General features: G+C 39.5%; 1 protein-coding gene across 1 annotated transcript in view; it reads right to left on the bottom strand.

Annotated features, from left to right (window-relative positions):
- Window positions 1–4,893: 4,893 nt before the first annotated feature.
- Window positions 4,894–19,765, bottom strand: part of mybbp1a (MYB binding protein (P160) 1a) — a 51,406-nt gene continuing 36,534 nt past the window's right edge. Inside the window, exons 18-27 of the mRNA XM_078286858.1 lie at window positions 18,106–18,279; window positions 16,137–16,294; window positions 15,497–15,631; window positions 14,650–14,740; window positions 12,794–12,925; window positions 12,076–12,144; window positions 8,964–9,077; window positions 6,324–6,431; window positions 6,084–6,208; window positions 4,894–5,527 (exon numbers count right to left, since the gene is read on the bottom strand). Coding sequence (XP_078142984.1) covers window positions 5,191–5,527; window positions 6,084–6,208; window positions 6,324–6,431; window positions 8,964–9,077; window positions 12,076–12,144; window positions 12,794–12,925; window positions 14,650–14,740; window positions 15,497–15,631; window positions 16,137–16,294; window positions 18,106–18,279 — 1,443 coding nt within the window. The 3' untranslated portion in view covers window positions 4,894–5,190. The remainder of the gene's footprint in view (window positions 5,528–6,083; window positions 6,209–6,323; window positions 6,432–8,963; window positions 9,078–12,075; window positions 12,145–12,793; window positions 12,926–14,649; window positions 14,741–15,496; window positions 15,632–16,136; window positions 16,295–18,105; window positions 18,280–19,765) is intronic.

Here is a 19,765-nt window from a genome sequence, read left to right as displayed (position 1 = left end):
ACGGACTAGTCGTCCACCGACGTCCTCATGCAGTGCAGGGACCACAGGGTGCACATCTTCCTCCTGCACCGGCTGATGGTGTTGCCTGGGGAGGGGGATCCTCTTGGTGACACAGATGTTGTGGAGGACAGTGCACGCTGCTATTACGGTGCAGACTCTGTCAGGGTGCATCCGCATCTCCCCGTGAAGGCAGTGAAATGAAAAATTCAGAATAAAGACAGCATAAAGGCAATTATTGAAGTTTAAGTGGGAGTAATGGAAGAAATAAGCTAATTAGGCTATAGTTTCTGTGCAAGGGACATTTTTTGTGACAGCCTGGTGACAGCTCTTCAATAAGTTCAAATAGATCTCTCCTACAGAATTGAAACCTCTCAATCAGCTCCTCATCATTGTATATGTCCAATGGATTGCTTCTGTCCCTAATAACTCTCTCCCGTCTAAAAGCCCGCTCGTTGTAAAGGCGATATACGAGACGCGCCATTGTCAAGCTGTGTTGTTACTATAGAAACGGCCTAGATTTTGACTTTACGCCTGCTCTTGACTAGGCGTAAGATTTATGCCCGGTCTTAGTGAGAAGAAGGCTTAAACCTAGATGGTGCAACCGGCGTAACTATTAGGTTGGACTTAGAACACCAAGTTACGACCGACTTAGCTTAAGACCAGGGTAAGCCCTGTTGGTGCAACCGGCCTGTGGGCCTGATGGCATCCCCCCTGAGCTTCTTTTACTTCTTTGGGATTTGGTCAGCCCCTCTATACTAGCATCCATAAATTACTCACTTGAAACTGGGGCATTCCACAGAGACCAAAATCAGCCATTATCTCTCTCCTTCTGAAAAAGGATAAAGATCCCGTGGAATGCTCCAGTTACAGACCATTATCAATTTTAAACTGTGATTTCAAACTGTTTGCTAAGGTGTTATCAAGGAGATTGGACACCTGTATCGCCTCACTCGTCCATGCAGATCAATCAGGGTTTATAAAGGGCCGACTTGCTTCCGATAACATCCGCCGCTTACTTCACATCATCGATGCAGCCCCAACTCAGAGTCAATCATGTGCTATCCTATCACTAGACGCAGAAAAGGCCTTTGACCGGGTGGAATGGAATTACTTATGGGAGGTCTTGAAACGTTTTGGCTTCGGCCAAACATTTATAAATATGATCCGTACTCTTTACTCGAGCTCTTCTGCCTGCATCCAAACTGGCCATCCTGGTGCACCTGAGTTTCTGTTGCATCAATCGACCCGACAGGGGTGTACTCTCTCCCCAGGCCTTTTTGCGCTGTTTCTTGAACCTCTAGCTCAGGCTGTCAGACATCATCCCAATATTTCACCCATAGTGATAAAACAAACATCCCACCGAATCTCTCTGTATGCTGACGACATTCTACTATATCTATCCAACCCATCTAGTTCACTCCCACATGTACTTAGACTTACTCTTATGCCTTTGAACTCAGCATCCAAGATAGATATTTTACCTCCTCTTCCACTTGCTATTGACCATAATGGGCTTACTTATCTTGGCATTCAGATCAGACAATCCCTTCCCTTAATATCACAGACTAATTTCAACTCAGCACTGGATAAAATACAAAAAGATTTGAGTAATTGGTCTCCCTTACAAATGACCGTCCATGGTCGCATCTCATTGATTAAAATGAGTATCTTGCCCCGTATCAACTTCCTTTTTTCAATGCTTCCTCTTTCTCCCCCACCATCGTTCTTTAAACGCATTGACACTATCAGCAGAAGTTTCTTATGGAAGGACAAGCGGCCCAAGATCAGCTTTTCCACCTTAACTCTCCCAAAAAAATTAGGTGGCCTGTCCTACCTAATTTCAAATTCTATTACTGGGCATTTCAGCTGAGGTCACTCAGAGTCTGGCTAGATCCGCTTTTAAATCCCCCCTGGTGCGCTATAGAATCCGCATTATCCCATCCAATTAGGATTCAAGACCTCCCTTTCTCCGGCATGAAACCTAGGACCACATCCCTCCATATGGGGTCCATCATAACTAACACCCTTTCGGTTTGGCGACAAGTAGAGAAATATTTATCAGTTTCCTGTAGGTTCCACGATCGGTCCCCTATATGGAATAACAATAATCTACTTTCTGGCTCAACACCTTTCAAATTTCCTCAATGGTCCTCATGCGGTATCTTTAACTTAGGTGACATCTACAATATGGATGGACTTCGCTCCTTCCAAGATCTAAAAAAATCATATTCCATCCCTGGCTCTTCCTGGTTTTTCTACCTCAAACTCCGATCAGCCCTTAAAGCATATGGAGTACCGTGGAGTGCTTACCTTGGCTCACATCCGCTGGGTAAATTGATTAACTCTGGGAAAACAGCAGGCCTTATATCACTACTTTATGGGAAGCTCTCCATACACAACTCCCCTAGCCTACCCATTACTAGCAAATGGGAAACTGACCTTAGGGCTTTCAACATTACGTGTGACTGGACTTCAGTATGGGACAACAACTTCTCTTCCTCCAAAAATCTTGCCCATCAACTGATTCACTATAGATTTGTGCACAGATCATATCTCACTCCATCACGCAGATTTAAAGCAAAACTGTCTGTTTCTGATCGGTGCGACAGGTGCCCTGATTTTAAAATTGGTGACTTCATGCATATCTTTTGGTATTGCCAATCTGTTAATGCACTATGGCACCGCATTGCTGCCACATTAAGTAGACTATTACAAAGGCTCATACCAAACTGTCCAGGTCTCTTGTTCTTTGGTCACACTTCAAGCATTCCCCTGTCTTTTCAAGAGAAGCGCATAATACTTGTGGCTTCGACAGCTGCAAAAAATAAATAAATAAATAAAAAACCATCCTTAAAAGTTGGTTTGACTCTGCGATTGTTATGAATAATATTTGGCTGCCACTATTTCATGATATCTGTCTCCTTGAAAGGTCAACTGCAAAAATCAACGGTGCAAAAACAACAACAATTGATAATTGGTCACAGGTGATCATATCCACACAAGATCTTATTCAGAACCCTCTTTAACTCTCAGTAACACTCAGTAAAATCATTATAGAAACAGGTCAGTAATTCCGAAGGCTAGATTTAGGTTAGTCTTCGCACTTTAATTTTCTTCACGTTTTGGTCAGTATTCATAGACATATGTCCATATGCTTATGCTCTTGCACACATTCTATGTGTACTAAGTATGTAACACTGTGTATTTATGCATGTATGTGTACATATGTACTTGTAGGTATGCACACATGTTGTTAGTATGTATATATGCATGTGTGTATGTATGTAGGTATGTATGTATACATATGTAAGTGTAATCGTTACATTGCAAATCCCTACCTACCACCCCTTTTCCTCTTACTCAGGAAATACAACATTTCCTAATCCACACTGTTGCAAGATGTACTATTGTAAATACACCCAATAAAAAAATGATCACAAAAAAAAAAAACAAGCAACTTTACGTTTTGGCCAATAACTTCAGAACCTTCTGAATCTGAAATTTGGTCATTATTGATTAAATTGGGCATGGCTTATTGCATAATAACCAAATCTTCATCGGTATTAAAGTCACAACTTCAAAAATTCATAAAAAAAATCAGCCTTATGTCCTACAGAGTTGAAATTTTCAGGACATGTTGACTGAAGTGAGATAAATCGTTTGTACACTGGTACCTACCGCCGATTCTGAAGTCGCCCCCTCTGTTTATTGCAAAAACTGACTGTGATCCCAGTGTTGTCCTCCTAAACCGTACGTTACAGGAAAAAAACAACATGATTTTTGAAATCGTCATACCTTAATTAGTAAACAGCCAAATTTTTAATGATATCTTGAAAACTGAGCGTACGGTAGATGGAAATGTGCAGCTGCAAATAGTTTGATAAATTGACAATGTGATATGTTCAAGATAGTTTGATCAATCTTCATCAAACTAAATACAAATGATGTCTGGACTCTCAAGATGTCGTCTGTAAAGCCATGTGTAAATTGATTAATGTGGGGCACTAATACAGTTATAATATTCTTTCTGAGGCTTTCAATATGGGTTGGAGTATCACCTATGACCAATCACTTGTCTCTTTGTTTTGTTTCCCCACTGTGGCACACAAAAGTGGAGGTTGGCAGAGTGGTTAAGCTCAGGTCTTTGGACCACATGGTTGTGAGTACAAGTGCCTGAACAGCTGTGACCATTTTGAAGTTTCATGAAAAGTAAATCAACACTAAATCACACAGTGCAGAAAACTCAAAGCAGGTGTTTGACATTATCTGTCAATGGCAAAATACCTGATTGGCATCACTGATTGGGGTGTGGCCAGAAGTTTCAACCCATAGAGAGCAGTGCAGCAGCAGTTTTCTGGCCCATGTGACTTACTATTGTTTAATTTGTTAATGGAGAGCACTACAATGTTATATAAAGTAATTAGCACTATCAATCATAGGCTGCAGTATCACAATACTTCTCTCTTTAGTTAGTTTCTCCTCAGTAATCCTGTAACAGCCGTTTGGCTCAGTAGGTAAAGCATCAGCCTTTCACGTGGAAGATTGTGGGTTCAAATCCAGGCTTGTTCTTTCTGAAGTCGTTACTCGTCAAGAACAAGTAATAGAAAGTTTGGCCGTTGTGAATAACTTCAACAACGTGGGTGCAGATGCCTTGGTAAATGTAAAGTCTTTTTTCCACTTGGTCAACTGCCTGTATATTATTGTATGTGTATATTATTGAGTGTGAACTTTTACTACTTAATATAATGTTCATTTGATTGATTTTCACATTTCACAGATCTTGCTTGCTAATGTTGCATTGCTGACTGATAGAACCATTTCTAATGATCTAAAGCTGATTGACTAAGACTACATATTCTAGCATACATTGGAAAAAAATTGTAATGGATTTCCAGGAAGAGAAAGGAATTTATTGTAATAGATTACTATGGTTCTAATCAGAAGCAGTCACTCGTAAGAAAAATAACCCTTGTTCATTTCCTTTACAGAAATCTCAGCTTTTCATATGGAAAGAACTCATATTGAAACATACACTGTTGTCAGAGCTGTGAGTGACTACCAGTACATAGCAGCTAAGTGAACTCCATGGACAGTTAAAAATTGGTACAGGAAAACAACCAAAACAAAGGAAATTAACAAAGGCCTGTTTGTGTCCAATTAAGAAGCCAGCCACACACACCAGTGTCCAGTTTACTTATCCCCTCCTCCCTCTTTCTTCTGTTTCTTCTTCTTGGCTGGCTTGCTCTCAGATTGTGTCCTGATCTTCTTGGCTGAGCTGGGTTGTGAGGGTGTCTCTCCATCCCCTGGCTGTTTCCTCTTTGTTTTGTTCTTGTTATTCTTCTTCTTGACTTTTTCTCCCACCGGTTTGTCTGTGGAGGTCGAGATGTCTGCTGCTAGTTCTAAAGGGATCTGCTTCTTGCGGTTCTTCCGCTTTTTTGTTTCTGGTAGGAAGCCTTTCTTCTTCTTGGGGATTGGTAGCTGTCCAGCTTCCTCGTTGGACTTCTTCATCTTTTCAGCTTTGGGCTTACTGTCAAAATGAGCAACAAAACATGCAAGGTCACCATGAGGCTTTGGGGTACTGTCTAAAAAAAACCTAAACGCATGTTCACACTGCGACTAACTAGCAATCAGTAAGTAATCGAAAGTCCATTGGAAGGACAAGAAAAGTAGACCACAACTGAACTTTGCACGGTCATCAGCCATCAACAGCCAATCAAATTTCCGAGCTTCCTTGTTTCCCTACTGACGTGATTTTGTTTCACAAAAAAATAGTAAAATGGACGAGAAGTTCACTACAGCCATTCAAAGCCACATTTATTTGAAAAACTGGCTGGAGATAAACATTGAAAAACGAACAGTTGCATCCATTGTTGGGGTTGTCACAATTTGTGAGAACAAAGCAACCCATCAACCATGTTGCTTGCAGTGTGAACAAGCAGTTAGGCCCTAACATTTTCAAAATGTTCTCAGCTGTCCTTTAATGACGCAACTTTTCTAGCAACATCGCATCACTGTTATCTATGTGCAGCATCTCTAGAGCTATAAAGTTAAAAAATGATAATTTGGACATTGTAATAACTCACTTGACTCCAAAGTGTTTCATTACAGCCCAGTATGTGTCTTCCAGCTGCCCAGTCTTCCTGAAAGTGATGACGTTGGTCAAGGACTGCAGCACCGTCCGAAGAGGCTCAAGATCAACCAACAACTTCTACAAAGTACAGGCCATAAGAAACGTCGGTCAGCATAGACTGCAACCACATCAACATCATGCCTCGATCCAGCTCCACAAAATATTTTCATCCTTAAACTCCCAGCCCACCTACCTGCTGGTGAACGTGCTTGACCAGGAACTGACAGACCTCCAGGGCTTTGACCACCTTTTCCTGGACCACCTTGCTTTCACTCTGACCAGCCTGCTTCTGAGAGAGACTCTGAGAGAAGGTAGACGCTAGGGTTAGACTGTTGTATCCGTTTGGCCTTTTTATTATCAGCCTTTTATTACAAATGGGATCTGGTCCAGTCAGTGTTTTTCACCTCTGACATGATGGATATGACGCAGTTTTGAATGATAACATAGTAATTGTAGAATTGATGAATATTACACTGGTTGTCTATGAGAAGCCCTTAACCTGAAATGTTTCTAATGAGACATTTTGATCAGATTCCACACAAGTATGCATGATCATGTTTTTATTACTGTTGTCGTTATCATCATCATCCTGGGTTTCAATGTGTTTCACAAGTTTCAGTGTCCCATGGTCTAAATGCTGTTTCAAAGGCTTCTAGGGGAAACACTGAGTACTTGGAAATTTTTGGGCAAGAAAATTGTCATCACTTCATATCGGTCAAATATAATAGTGGCATTATTCGGCCACTCTGTTATCAACAAAATCGTCAAATCCTAAAATGATATAAAATACACCTTTGTATAACAAAAATAAATAAAATATATACACATATATATATATATGTATATATACAGTATATCTACAGTATATTGTAAAGTTTGGAATCACTGAGAAATTATGTTTTTCGAAAGAAAATGATACTTTTATTAACCAAGGTAGCATTAAATTGATCAAAAAATACAGCCAAGACATTGATAATGCTACAAACTACTATTTCTATTTCAAATAACTGTTCCATTCTTCAGAGTCTCTAGTTTCTCAAACTGCGCAGTTGTGCATCTGGCCCTCCACTTCTCTTTCTGTCATGGTTAGATCCAGTTTGCTCTCTTCTTTCAAGACATTGGTGCACACTTTCACACTTTGTATGAAATCTTCAGTTTCTTGGCAATGTCACACATGGAATAGCCTTCATCTCTCAAAAAAACAATTGAGTGATGAGTTTGTAGAGACCAGTACTGTCTCTGATGGATTGGCCAGCACAATGGCCTGATCTAAATCCTATCGAGCTTTTGTGGGAACAGCTTGATAGTAAGGTCCAGGAGAAGTGCCCTACAAGCCAATCGCACCTATGCAGGGGTTGACAATGAGCAAAATTTTCCACTGGCTCTCAGGGCCAGTAACTTTCCAAATTCACTGGCCCGGAAATAATTTGGCATTATTTTAACATGAAATGTATTTTCTCCTTATGTAAGGGTTGTTATCACTGTGTATATGTGTTCAATGATGGTTAGAACTATAAACTCAAAAGTCAACTGATTCCCTGTTCACTAGAAGTCTGGCACTATGTAACATTAGCCTAAAAAATCGCTAGGTGGCACCGTTTACCAAGCTAACATTAGCCACTGACAGGGTAACGTTACCTTGGGCTCACTGGTGTGTGGCAACTCTGCAAGGAAAGCTACGTGTTAGCTACAGCATCACCCTCCGTTCAAACTTTGTATTCAACCTTACTGTCACAACTTTTCCACCTAGACTCACTTGTTAGCGTATGCGGGCATGGATCTGCATAGTTTACAGTAGACTTGGCCGTTTTCTTTATCATAGCCTAGCCACGGCCACCGCTCTAACCAATGAGGTAAGAAGGCTCGTCTGCACCCTGTTTTTTTTCTTCAGGTGTTTTTTTTCTTAGATGCTTTTTTGCGTGCCGTTTGACCAGGAGCAGGGGGTTTTAAAAACATGGCAGCAGTAGCCCTGTCGCGAGCACAGTGAGTCTCGCATCGAATCGGGATTACTGCGGGATTCCCACGGGAATCCTGCGTAAAAAGTAATCGGTCCAGTCCCACGGGAATACGAATATTGTGAAATACCAGTGGGACGGGACAGGAGGGCGACTACATTTGTGTACTTTGTGTGCTTGTGGATCCTACTGGCACACCAGGCCAGTTAAAGTTGTTTATCAGCTGGCCCGGGGGTTGTAAACATACCGTCGGGCCAGTGCTTATGTCGAGCCCTGCTATGGCAAGTGCTACAGGAAACATGGGGTGAAACTTCACCTGAATATCTAGAGAACCTGACAGCTCGAATGTCTAAGGTCTGCAGTAATGATGATGAAAAGAAAGTTTGAAGAATAGAACATTTATTTGAAATAGAAATAGTAGTTTGTAGCATTATCAATGTCTTGGCTGTACTTTTTGATCAATTTAATGCTACCTTGGCGAAAAGTATCAATTTCCTTCAAAAACATAACAAATTCTCAGTGATTGCAAACTTTTGAACGGTTGTGTATATATCTTGTATCTTATATATATATATATATATATATATATATATATATATATATATATATATATATATATAAGATACAAGATATATATATATATATATATATATATATATATATATATATATCTATATATATATATATATATATATATATATACATATATATATATATATATGGACTTGGTTTCATATGGACTTGGTTTCATAATAATTGATTGATCAAATTGTAAGTTATGTGTTATTGTGTAAATACATCAAATACTTAACAAAAATGAAGACAGTGACTCATGGACTGTTTGGTTTGGTATGATGTGGAGGGATTTGTTGACTTACCGCCGCCAGCTGACCTACGACCTTCTGACAGAGCTCCGCCCACTTCGTGCCAGACAACAACTGCTGAACCTCCCTGCTCTGCAGTGCTCGCAACACCAACACACACGCCTGGTTCTGCACACACACACACACACACAGCAATGTGTCCTCAACAGAATGTTTGACAACAAAAACAAACAAAAATGCCTAATAATAAAGGGCCATCCTCCTTTGTCAGACCTGTTTTAAAGATGATACGGTAACGATTTATTTTCCGTGTCCGCAATTTCCTAATAATATCCTAGAGAGGAACTGTCAAGTTCTTGGGAAATTTCCTGGAAAGAACCATGGAATTATGTACTAATTATTGGGAAAATAGAGAAAGAGTTCAATGGTAGTTGGTAAGTACCTCCAATTTCTTCTGTTGTTTCCAAGACAGAACCATGAAATTATGTAGTAGTCATATAGAAAATTATAACTATATAATATAATTGTATGAATAATGACTTCTGATAATTGACCGATGCCTATTATTTTTCCAATAAATAGTTTATAGTTTTGCAGTTCTTTCCAGGAAACTCTTTTAGAAATTGACAGTATCTTATTGACTCCACCAAACGGACTGCTTACATTTTCTATATAACTACTACATCATTTCATGGTTCTTTCCAGGAAACTTCCCAAGAAATTAACAGTTCCTTTCAAAAATTATTAGGAAATTGTGGACCTGGAAAATAAAGCGTTATCGATGATACATACTGATAACTGGTATTCAACTTTATATGACTCACCTGTGTAGCTGCCTTTGGAATTGCGATTTTAGTTACTTGAAAGTTAGTCCTTTTTTATGTGGGGTTTCCATTATTTTGTCCATCCCCTACATTTGATTCACTGAAAGTGTGCTTAATACAGAATGCTAGATAGACTGGGGACTCTTAAAGGTGTTAAGTGTATCATTTTACCATAAATCATTACAACACTAATTTTGAGACATTAATATAATTACCTTAAACAAAGACGACTGTTGCTGAGAAGACTGGCAGCCTCTACTGGCGATTGCATTGTACATTGTGTGTGGTTCAGATTTAGTGGGAAATCTGCTGGATTGCTTAACGGCCCAAAACAGGAGGAGAGCGCTGTTCTTTCAGTGCAAATGTAGCTAAAACTTTCAGAGTTTCTGGCAACGGCATATGGTGGAAGGTGTGAAAGGCCGATGGTAATATCACTTCCAACATGTTTATCGTCTTCCGCAAAGCCAAAGATGCCAGGGAGAGGGAGGGGGAACCAATAGGATTCATGGGAAATGTGGTCTTAATGAGGACATTTACATGCACACCAATGCCACGACTACTGGGAGTAATTAGCTTACGGCAATATTTCGATTACTATGTTTATATGGTTTGAAGAAAGAAATTTCTCAAATAATCTGTTTACATGGATTCATTTAATAATTGGTCTACCGCTCACCACCAGTGTTGGGGAAAGTTACTTTTGAAACGAAATAGTTACTTTACTTCGTTACTTGCCCTAAATAGTAACTAGTTACGTTACCAAGTTAGTCTTTATTAAAAGTAACTTGTTATTGAGTACTTTCACGTTACCCACTTAAAAACATGCCTTTAAAATACGTCTACTGATGATGTCATCACTATTATTTTACAGAAATCATGACTAATCATCACGTTTGGGACAGCCTTAAGTAACAATCTACTGTTGTCTAAAGAAAACATCAAGGTAGTTTTCATTTACCTGGTTCCACAGTAAATACTCAGATAACGGAAGCGTTAACTGATCAGGTCTGGTCTCAAAATAAATGGTAGACAGTGCTCACAAGCGCTTTCAATTCAAATCTTTGATAGTGAAAGCTAAACTTACAGTTAACAATAATGGTCTTACCATTTTCTTTGATCAGTTCAATGTAATGCAAATATTTCCAAGTTCTACAGTTTATTGTTGTGTTCATTCTGAAAACGAGTCGTAACCTAAAAGCCTCCACCGCATCGCCAGCCTGCTGCAGTCTGCTATAGCGCAATACTTTAATTCTTTTTTATTTGCACTAACTAAACATTTAACCATTTGAAAGAAAAATGAAAGCAGCGAAATGTAACTTTGAGAAAGTAACTAATAACTGATTACATAAATTGAAAAACTAACACGTCGTTACCCGTGCAGTTCGAAAAAAATAAAATAAAATAAATCTGACTAATGTCAGGTACACATTACACAACTTCTAGTTGGAGAGTATGTCAAATTTAATGACTGCAGTTTCTGAATCTCGCTGCACTTTCTGTCCTAGAGGGTGTCAGATTCGACACAGGGGATTTCACAGGGGATGACTATCTACACGATTCCCTCACAACATTTTCCCTTGATTCCAAATCTGGTATTGCGCTGCTAAGAGTACCTCGGCCTTGCAGCCAATCATCGTGAGGCACACAGGAATTAGAGGAGCACCGCACAAAAGTACAAACAAGCAAGATGGAGCGCACTCGCCACTCTGCCGTGTGTGCCCTAATTTGCACAGATAAAAGAAAGAAGACGAAAAACATGGAGCAGACCACATTTGTTTGGTCGCGGAAATTATGGGCCAACTACTCTTCAGCAGGAATTAGAGGTGAGAGAAATATTTTTTACTGTACGCACATCCTGTCGTTAGGATGTGCCAATAAATGGAACGATTGAGCAGAAATCTAGTTGTGTTAAATAGGTTATGCTTACTGATTATGACCTTACTCTGATTAAGATAATCAAATAAAGGCATTTTTGTGAGTTCAATAGTCAGAGTATTGCCTTAATCGGATTAAGATCGACTTATTAGTGGGCATGTAAAGGCTACCAATTGTCTCCACTATGGTCTCATTTGTTGGGAAAAGTTGGAAAGTCTTAAAGACCCTTTGAGTGACTATTAATACTTGAATCATCCAAAGCATAAGCATAGTTTAATGTTTTTAGATGAGTGATGTTTTCAATTTCATCAAAGCGTGAGGCTAAGTGCGAGTGTCTTGTACAGTCACAGTTAAAGACAACAGAGGTTGTGCATCTTGGGGCTGATCTCTAACATTCACACTGCAAAGGATTTGGATTGACTATACAATTGCAAGCATATTAGCTGCTCAAGCAGGACTGTTTTTACCTGTTGGTGTTCTCGAACCCCAGCTGTGATGTGTTGCACTGCTGTATCCAACAGGTTAACACACAGAACCTGGAAATAACACACAAGACAAGCCAAATCTGACTTCACCACTGCAACACTGGTCATCAAAATCAAAGTGTCATGCGCTCTAGTGCCATTCTGTAGCTGTGTACAACATTAAAGGAACAGCTATAAACAGAATCAGCCCAATTCCTTGTTTCACTTGCCACGCAACACAAAAAGTTGTTACCATTTTCCTCTGCCTAGAATAATGCAACATGAGGTAAATCCAGGCCTTTTGGACTCTAACCATTCAATTCAATAATTTGTTAGAAGTCTGAGATGGTCCTGTAGTGTGTGCAGTGTGCAGTTTTCAATGTGGGGTTTAACATCATGAACTAATTCAAACAAATTCAAGGATCAACATTTTTTCCCCAGTCTTTACATATAAATTATAGAAACTTCAGTCCATGCATCTTTCATGTATGCATCATAACTTAAACTGAAAGATAATCTGCAGCCTGTTGTATCAGTTAAACTTTAGTTAAAACATATGTTAATTTGACAAACCAAATTACAATTTTAGCCAGATTTCTATGGTGCAACTAAACAAAGACACAGCTTTAGTGTCAAACTAACTAGTTTCAACTTAAAAGTTAAACTGCTGGACAAGCTGGACATGCTTCTAGTCTTGAATATGGACCATGCTTATACTTACAGGAAATCTGGTGAATAAGTCGCTGAACATCTGACCGGTCAGAGGGCTCTTCCTCCTGCTCATGAAGGAGCACAGAGCCTCTTTGAAGATGGTGGAAACCCGATCCACATCCACGTTTCCCATGAACCACAACTGGACAACAACACAGGGGTCAAGCTTCCTTTCCAGACAACTTTCCTTCTTAAATTTTATAGTATTTTGTGGTTCTGTGTGGTACTTGGTAAAGATTAGAAGGATCAAAAATCATTCATCACATCACATCATCGTTACCAGGGAAACACCTGTTAATTAAGTCTCAAACTCAACATTTAAAACATTGAAGTATTTTCAAGGCCTTAAATTTAGATAATCCAATTTTAAACATTTTAAGACTAAGGAACTGTAGACACAACGTCCTCCAAGCATAACCGCTCATTATCAATCCTTAATTTTCAATGACAGCAAATAGCCGCATATCCTTTGCCATAAAGACACAAATCTCTTGGGCACCAGTGCTTGATTGTGAAAGCAGGGCTGCAAAAGAATTAATCAAAGTTGTTTGGCCTTTTCTTATTTTCAGGTGGTGACTTGAGTTTTTCATTGTGATGTGGTTGTACATGGCACAGCATGTTGTAAGGCAAGGCTCTCTTACAATACTTAACAACAGTCTTTGTCTTGTTAGCCATCTTGTTGCTGTTTTCTCCCTTAATTGGAAACCCAAAATACGGCCACACAGTAGACTTAAAACTTTACAGAGCCTCCTCACTTTCAGTTTGGCCTTAGTCCATCTTGTCTCCTACTTCATCTACACATAATGAGTTCAGCTGGGCTCACCGGTGTGTGATGACCCAAGCTAAAACTTCATAGCCTTGCGCTCGCTAGTGTTCAAACAATGCAAAAAGAGAAAACCTCTCAAATTGAAAGCGAAATTTTGTGACACAAACTTTTGTTACATCCTTAATCATTTGGTACAAAAGAACAATCAATGATTCATAATTCCTTAACACATCTATTATTCATTCTCACCATTGCCACTCAACTAGTCATAGAACAGACAAGGTACTGAATAGGGAAGTACAGATCAGTATGTTTTGGAGCAGATTCCGATTACTAATTTTGTAACGGTGTGATAGGCTGATCGGCAATTTGATCACCGATTGAAATGATGCATTTTACTCAGGCACATCATGTAAAAATGCACAACAAGCATAATCAGGTAAATTTCAATCCAGCATTGTGTTTAACAGATTGTTCTTATGGCTGCATGGCATTGCTACTTAACCGTATGGAAGAAATTATTGTTTTTATCCAAATATACATAGTTATTACATTTTAGTGTGATGAAGATGAAGGTTGTCATTCTGTCCAATACATTAAACTGTTTCTAATCATATACGCTATGAAATTGATGACATCAGAAATGAATATATATGAGCTGTCAGTGTTTATTAAAATAATCACTAAATAATCATTACTGAAATTAAAAACACCAAGGCCACTTAAAGATGCACACACTCTCTATTAAAAGTATTTAAATACTGTCAAAGGTCACGTGCATAAATAACAAATCCAGGCCTATAATGTTATAAGGCATCTGATCAGCTGATTATGGTCAGTGGCCAGTTGATCAGTGCAGTGTATAATAAAGAAGCTGCTGATTCAGCACACTTTCATAATTTCCTTTCATTCACACACATGACCATCTGACTGCATACTTTGCGTATGCGTACTTTGATTCTGACTACGTCACCCAATAATCTAAATACAACCTCCACTGTGAGGAGGTTGGAGTCAAGGAAGAAGGCACAAGAAATCAAGCTTGGTTAAACCCTTAATTAAAAATGAGGTGATAGTAAAATGACTGTATGGAAACATACGTCCTCTGGTGCAGGTCTGTCTGGTGTCTGATGCTCTTTGGTCTCAGCAGGTGGAGCTCCTCTTAGTACTTTCACCAGGTACAGAGATGCACTGGAGGAGCACAATGAAACAGCCCTATCAAACACTGGTCATGTGAAGTTGAACAGCATCAAAATCCAATACATGTTCTTTCTGTCTCAGTAAGTTCTTCTGCTACTGATACTACTGCACGTATTTTACACTGTTGATGCCGGAAAATAGATTTTTCACATTTTCAATCATATATTTCTACTGTCAGAGTGGTGGTCGTCTATGTAATATATAATATTATATTTCTGATTAATTTTCTTTGTCTCAGTATGTTCTACTGCTGTTATTTTCAATCTTATCAATCTTTCAATCTTATTATTACCTCTGCCAACAGAGTTGGACGGGGGTTATGTTTTTGCCCTGTTCCGTTTGTCTGTTAACAAGATAACTCCAAAAGTTATGAATGGATTTGCATGAAACTTTGTGAAAAGTTTGGTCACGGGGCAACGAAGAACTGACTAACTTTTCGCATCGATTGGCCACAGGGGGGCGTGACAGTGGGCGTGGCTTCTTACAAAAAGGCATGTTGACAACTGCATAGTGTTGGCTGAGGTACGCGCTCTACTGACTGCCATCTAGTATTCATAATTAACATGCTCTGGTATTAAAATTGTCAGTTATTTCATGTTTAGGGTTACGACCCAATTTCCCCACAGAGTTCAACAGAGTTTCATCTGATCTAATCTAACTTAATCTTTCATCCATACAGTGTGTGGTTTGTGTGGGTGGAAAATAAAGTTTTCTTTTCAGCTCAGCCATTAGAAAGGTAAGTCCAACCTGAAGTAATAGAGGCAGACTGACGAGTCGGCCAGTTTCTGGGCTTTGACCATCAGTTTCTCCAAAAGGTCATGGAGCTCCCCCTGTCTGTCACCAGCGGTCTTGCAGTAAACCTTGGATCTGCACAGCTGGTTCCTGAAACAGCACAGAAGTTGGCAGCATACAAGTTTACTTTAAGTAATAACCTGCAACATTTTCACATAAATAAATGTCTGTTCTGCTACTTACCATCAACCAACTGATATAACAAAATAGTGACTCAGCCTATACCCAACTCCTGAAAGCTTTTACATTTGCTGTTAAAAACACCCAGTGTCAGGGTAGGTCTTTGCTGTAAACACCAGGTGTCGGGTAGGTCATTCCTGGGAAAAACCCTCTGGCACACAGGAAGTGATTCAATTTACATTTCTGGTTTGTTTGGAACAAATTGAAGAAATGGGTAATTAGCATGAGCAGCGATAGCCACCATGGCTGAACAAAGAAAAGAGTGCCGCTTGACAAGTGATGGGAAGTGCAGTGCAAATACACCACAGCAATGAGCGGCCAGCACCAAAGATGGAGACAAAAAAAAAAAAACACAACAGCAATGACTGCTTAGCACCAACAAAAATAGAGACATGATGGATTACCGCTGTGTTACCTGAAGATATCTGCAGCTCGACGGAGGAAGTCCTGCTCCTGCTGGTCACTGTCAGAACTCATTCCTCTGTCGATGACGGTCAGCAGAGGTTGCACCAAACCCAGAACCAGAGGACTGCTGGCCTGTCGGGCCACAAACACCTCCACCAGGTCCAATACCTACACCACAAACAACACCCAGACAGAGGAGGAATACTGATGAGACTGTAAAGGATAGTAGTTTGTAAATGATTCATCCAAAAACTTTTTACAAATCCCTCTGTAAATGACCAACTATTCAGTTCCTCATCAGAATGAAACAGGAAAATGCACTCTGACTTTATCCACTGAGGGAAAAACAAGCGCAGATCCTGTACAAACCCACGACGCGTGTGGTCAATTCAATTCTATGCACTGAAGCACGGTTATTGGTTAAATTCCAGTAACGTTACTTAAATATCACAACTTTACCTACCGTTAAAGTAGGGCTGCTCGATTATGGCAAAAATCATAATCACGATTATTTTGATTGATATTGAGATCATGATAATTTGACACGATTACTCATTGACTTTGGGAACATCATGCATTTATTGAACTGTAAAAAAAACCAAAAACTTGTCTTTTTAACACTGTATTTCTTTGAACTTTAAATATAATTGAACTGAAAAACAAAGAAATAAATGAAAATAAATAAATACAAGTAAAAAAAAATGAGATGAATAAATAAATAACTAAAATAAATAATATATAAAAAATTATAAATAACACCAACTATGTTGTAGTGCACTGTCACAACCTACTGCAAAATATTCAACATATTGATAAACTATATCTCTATATGTCAGTCTGTCAGTCAGTCAGTCAGTCAGTCAGGTAACGGAGGCACAAAATCAAAAGTTGCTCACGTATATAAATGGATCTAAATTGATCTCTAATGCACCTGATATGCGTCTCCCGGTGTGAGGGTGAAGTGAAAAGTGAAACTTAACATTCCACAGTCAGTAACGGGGATTTGTAGACAGTAACTCATCTTCGCTGCCCTACCGACATTAACGGTAGGTTACCATGTGGTATTTAAGTAACGTTAGTGGAATTAGGTAATTTAACCGTGTCGCAGTGCTTCAGTGCATAGAATTGAACACGCACTGTGGGTCTGTACAGGGTTTCCACACCAATGAATTTGTTTTACCTTTCCTGTCGACCAACGGCTCTCTTTCTGTCATCTTCTACCAAGGAAGGTTTAAAAATAAACTGAGAAACGCGCCAGCTCTCTGTTCTCGACTCGAGCTGAAACTACACGCACCACAGCATGTTTGGGCTTTGGAGGAGGGGCAGAGAGCACTGCTGTGAGGGAAGACAAAACGAGAGCAACATTGCTTAACGGAATGCGGCACAAAAATCGTTTTATCTCGATTTTCTTGTTTTCATAATCGTGGGAAGCCAAAATCGTAATCGAAAATAAAATCGCCCAGCCCTACGTTAAAGTTTGTAGGGCAGCAGAAGAAGTGTTATCAGGTTACAGTTTACAAATCCCGTTACCAACACGTGCGAGTTTGGAGCAAATGTTAAGTTTCACTTTTGTTTTACACTGAGAAACTGTGGATTACAGAGTACAGTGCTGCTGGTCTGTGCATCTCCATGTGACAAAAATGATGTGATGCGACATCAGACGCATTACAGATCGATTAAGATCAGTTTCTATACATTGACCAACTTTTGATTTTGTGCCTCTGTATGGGAAACACTGCATCTCGCAGTCAAAGACGTCCTCTAGAGGCCATCTCACGAAGCAACAGATGACTGCCTGTCTGACCTGAATTTGCCTTGTGATGCCCTTTGCTGTGCCGTGGGAAAAAGTGTTCCAACTGATATGCAAATTCACACGTCATAATACAAAAAGTGTTTTCATGACCATATTCAGATTTTTTTCCCCTAATCGCCTGCGGTGCCTCACCCTAAAAGACAACAGATTAATGATATTGGGCTACCTTGATCTTGAATTCTCGGACCAGAGTCTTCTCTTTGTGCAGTCTGGTCTTTTCATCTTTCTTGGCCTGGGTCTTTTTCTTCTGCTCCGAGAAGAGCATTGAGAGGCTATTGTCCAGCTTCATCATGGCTTCATCATCCAGATCGTCATCATCGCTGGCATCCTCCTCAGTGGCCTGGATATGTAACAGGGTAGGACTAGTTACAACAAAAGCATTGAATAGAGTCTAATACTGCATTTCTGCTCAAGCGTTTGTGTAAACTGACCCATGACCTCTGTACTATTGGTTGCTTGCAATGTTTGTGATCTAGGAACTGAAGCTTATTCTACTGCTGACCTCATTTGACGTCTCTCTGGATAAAAGTCACAGGAATTTGCACGCACCCAAACTTTTGCAGGCAACACTTTTGTTTGTTTTGAATCTTTAATAAATGCAAATAAATAGTAAGTGTGCCTCTTTTTTGTAACCATGCATATTGAGAGAAAAATATTTTTAGTTTTACATGACAATTTGTTGTAATTATGCAGGTCTCCAAGAATGCAAGTTTGAGGATTTAAAAGGTATATCTATTTTATTGAAGGTCAGTACCTATTTGGTTATGCCAAACCATAATTCTTTAATTTTCATACATTCCCATAACAAATGTAATAGGGCTGCAGCTATCGATTATTTTAGTAATCGAGTATTCTACCGATTATTCCATCGATTAATCGAGTAATCGGATAAGAAATACTTTTGCTTTATTAAAGAGCAATAGTAAATATACAAAAGAGAAAAGCTGTCCGCACTAAGCTGTCCATACGACACTGTGATTTACTGAAAACGAGGTGAAATAATAATTATTATTGATATTTATTACTAGGCCTAAATATCATACAAGTTCATAAGACTGGCTAATGTACATTTATTTGCTATGTTGAAGGGTTGCCCTACACCTGCTGACCCTACTCACTGCAATCAAACTAAACTGAATATACCTGCTGTATTGGACTGGTGCATTTTAGGCTCCAATTGCTACTTACACCACCTGATATTTTGCTTTCTGGGGTATTTTATGCATCACTGTGAGGGGAGTAGGTGTGTGTGTGTGTGTGTGTGTGTGTGTGTGTGTGTGTGTGTGTGTGTGTATGTGTGTGTGACTATCATAATAATAACATGAATGAAGCTCAGGCTTTCACAAATTGACTGCAGCATTTTATTTTCTGTGGTTATTTTCTTAGGCAAAACTTAGCTAAGTTAGGGACATCATAACTAGCCACCATATTGATTTACGTTCTTAACTAGCCATTACATATAGCCATAATTAACGTGCATTCTTTACTAGCCTTCATCTCATCCCGTTTTAATATTAAGTGCTGACTCCGCCCACCCGGCCAGTTTCGGCGTACGCCGGTAGCAATTACAAGTGGACCCTATCCTACAGTCCCTGCTCTCAGCGGAGGGAGGGAGCTACGCTGTGTGTGGGAAGCGCTGTGACCGTCAGACCTCTCTGGATTAGACAAGCAAGTAGAGAAAACCGGCATCAGCCGAACCAATTTATTGCCAAATGCTTTGGGATTCAACACATTAACATTGCTTCCCATGGTCAGAAAAAGTCGGCAGATTTGTCGCTAGTCGCTTTTGAGAAATAAAGTCGCCAGGGGGGTCTGAAAAGTCGCTA

Source organism: Centroberyx gerrardi, chromosome 11 (assembly GCF_048128805.1).
Source record: "Centroberyx gerrardi isolate f3 chromosome 11, fCenGer3.hap1.cur.20231027, whole genome shotgun sequence".
Taxonomy (NCBI): domain Eukaryota; kingdom Metazoa; phylum Chordata; class Actinopteri; order Beryciformes; family Berycidae; genus Centroberyx; species Centroberyx gerrardi.
Note: the sequence above shows the minus strand (reverse complement) of the source record. Positions and strands in the feature narration are given on the sequence as shown.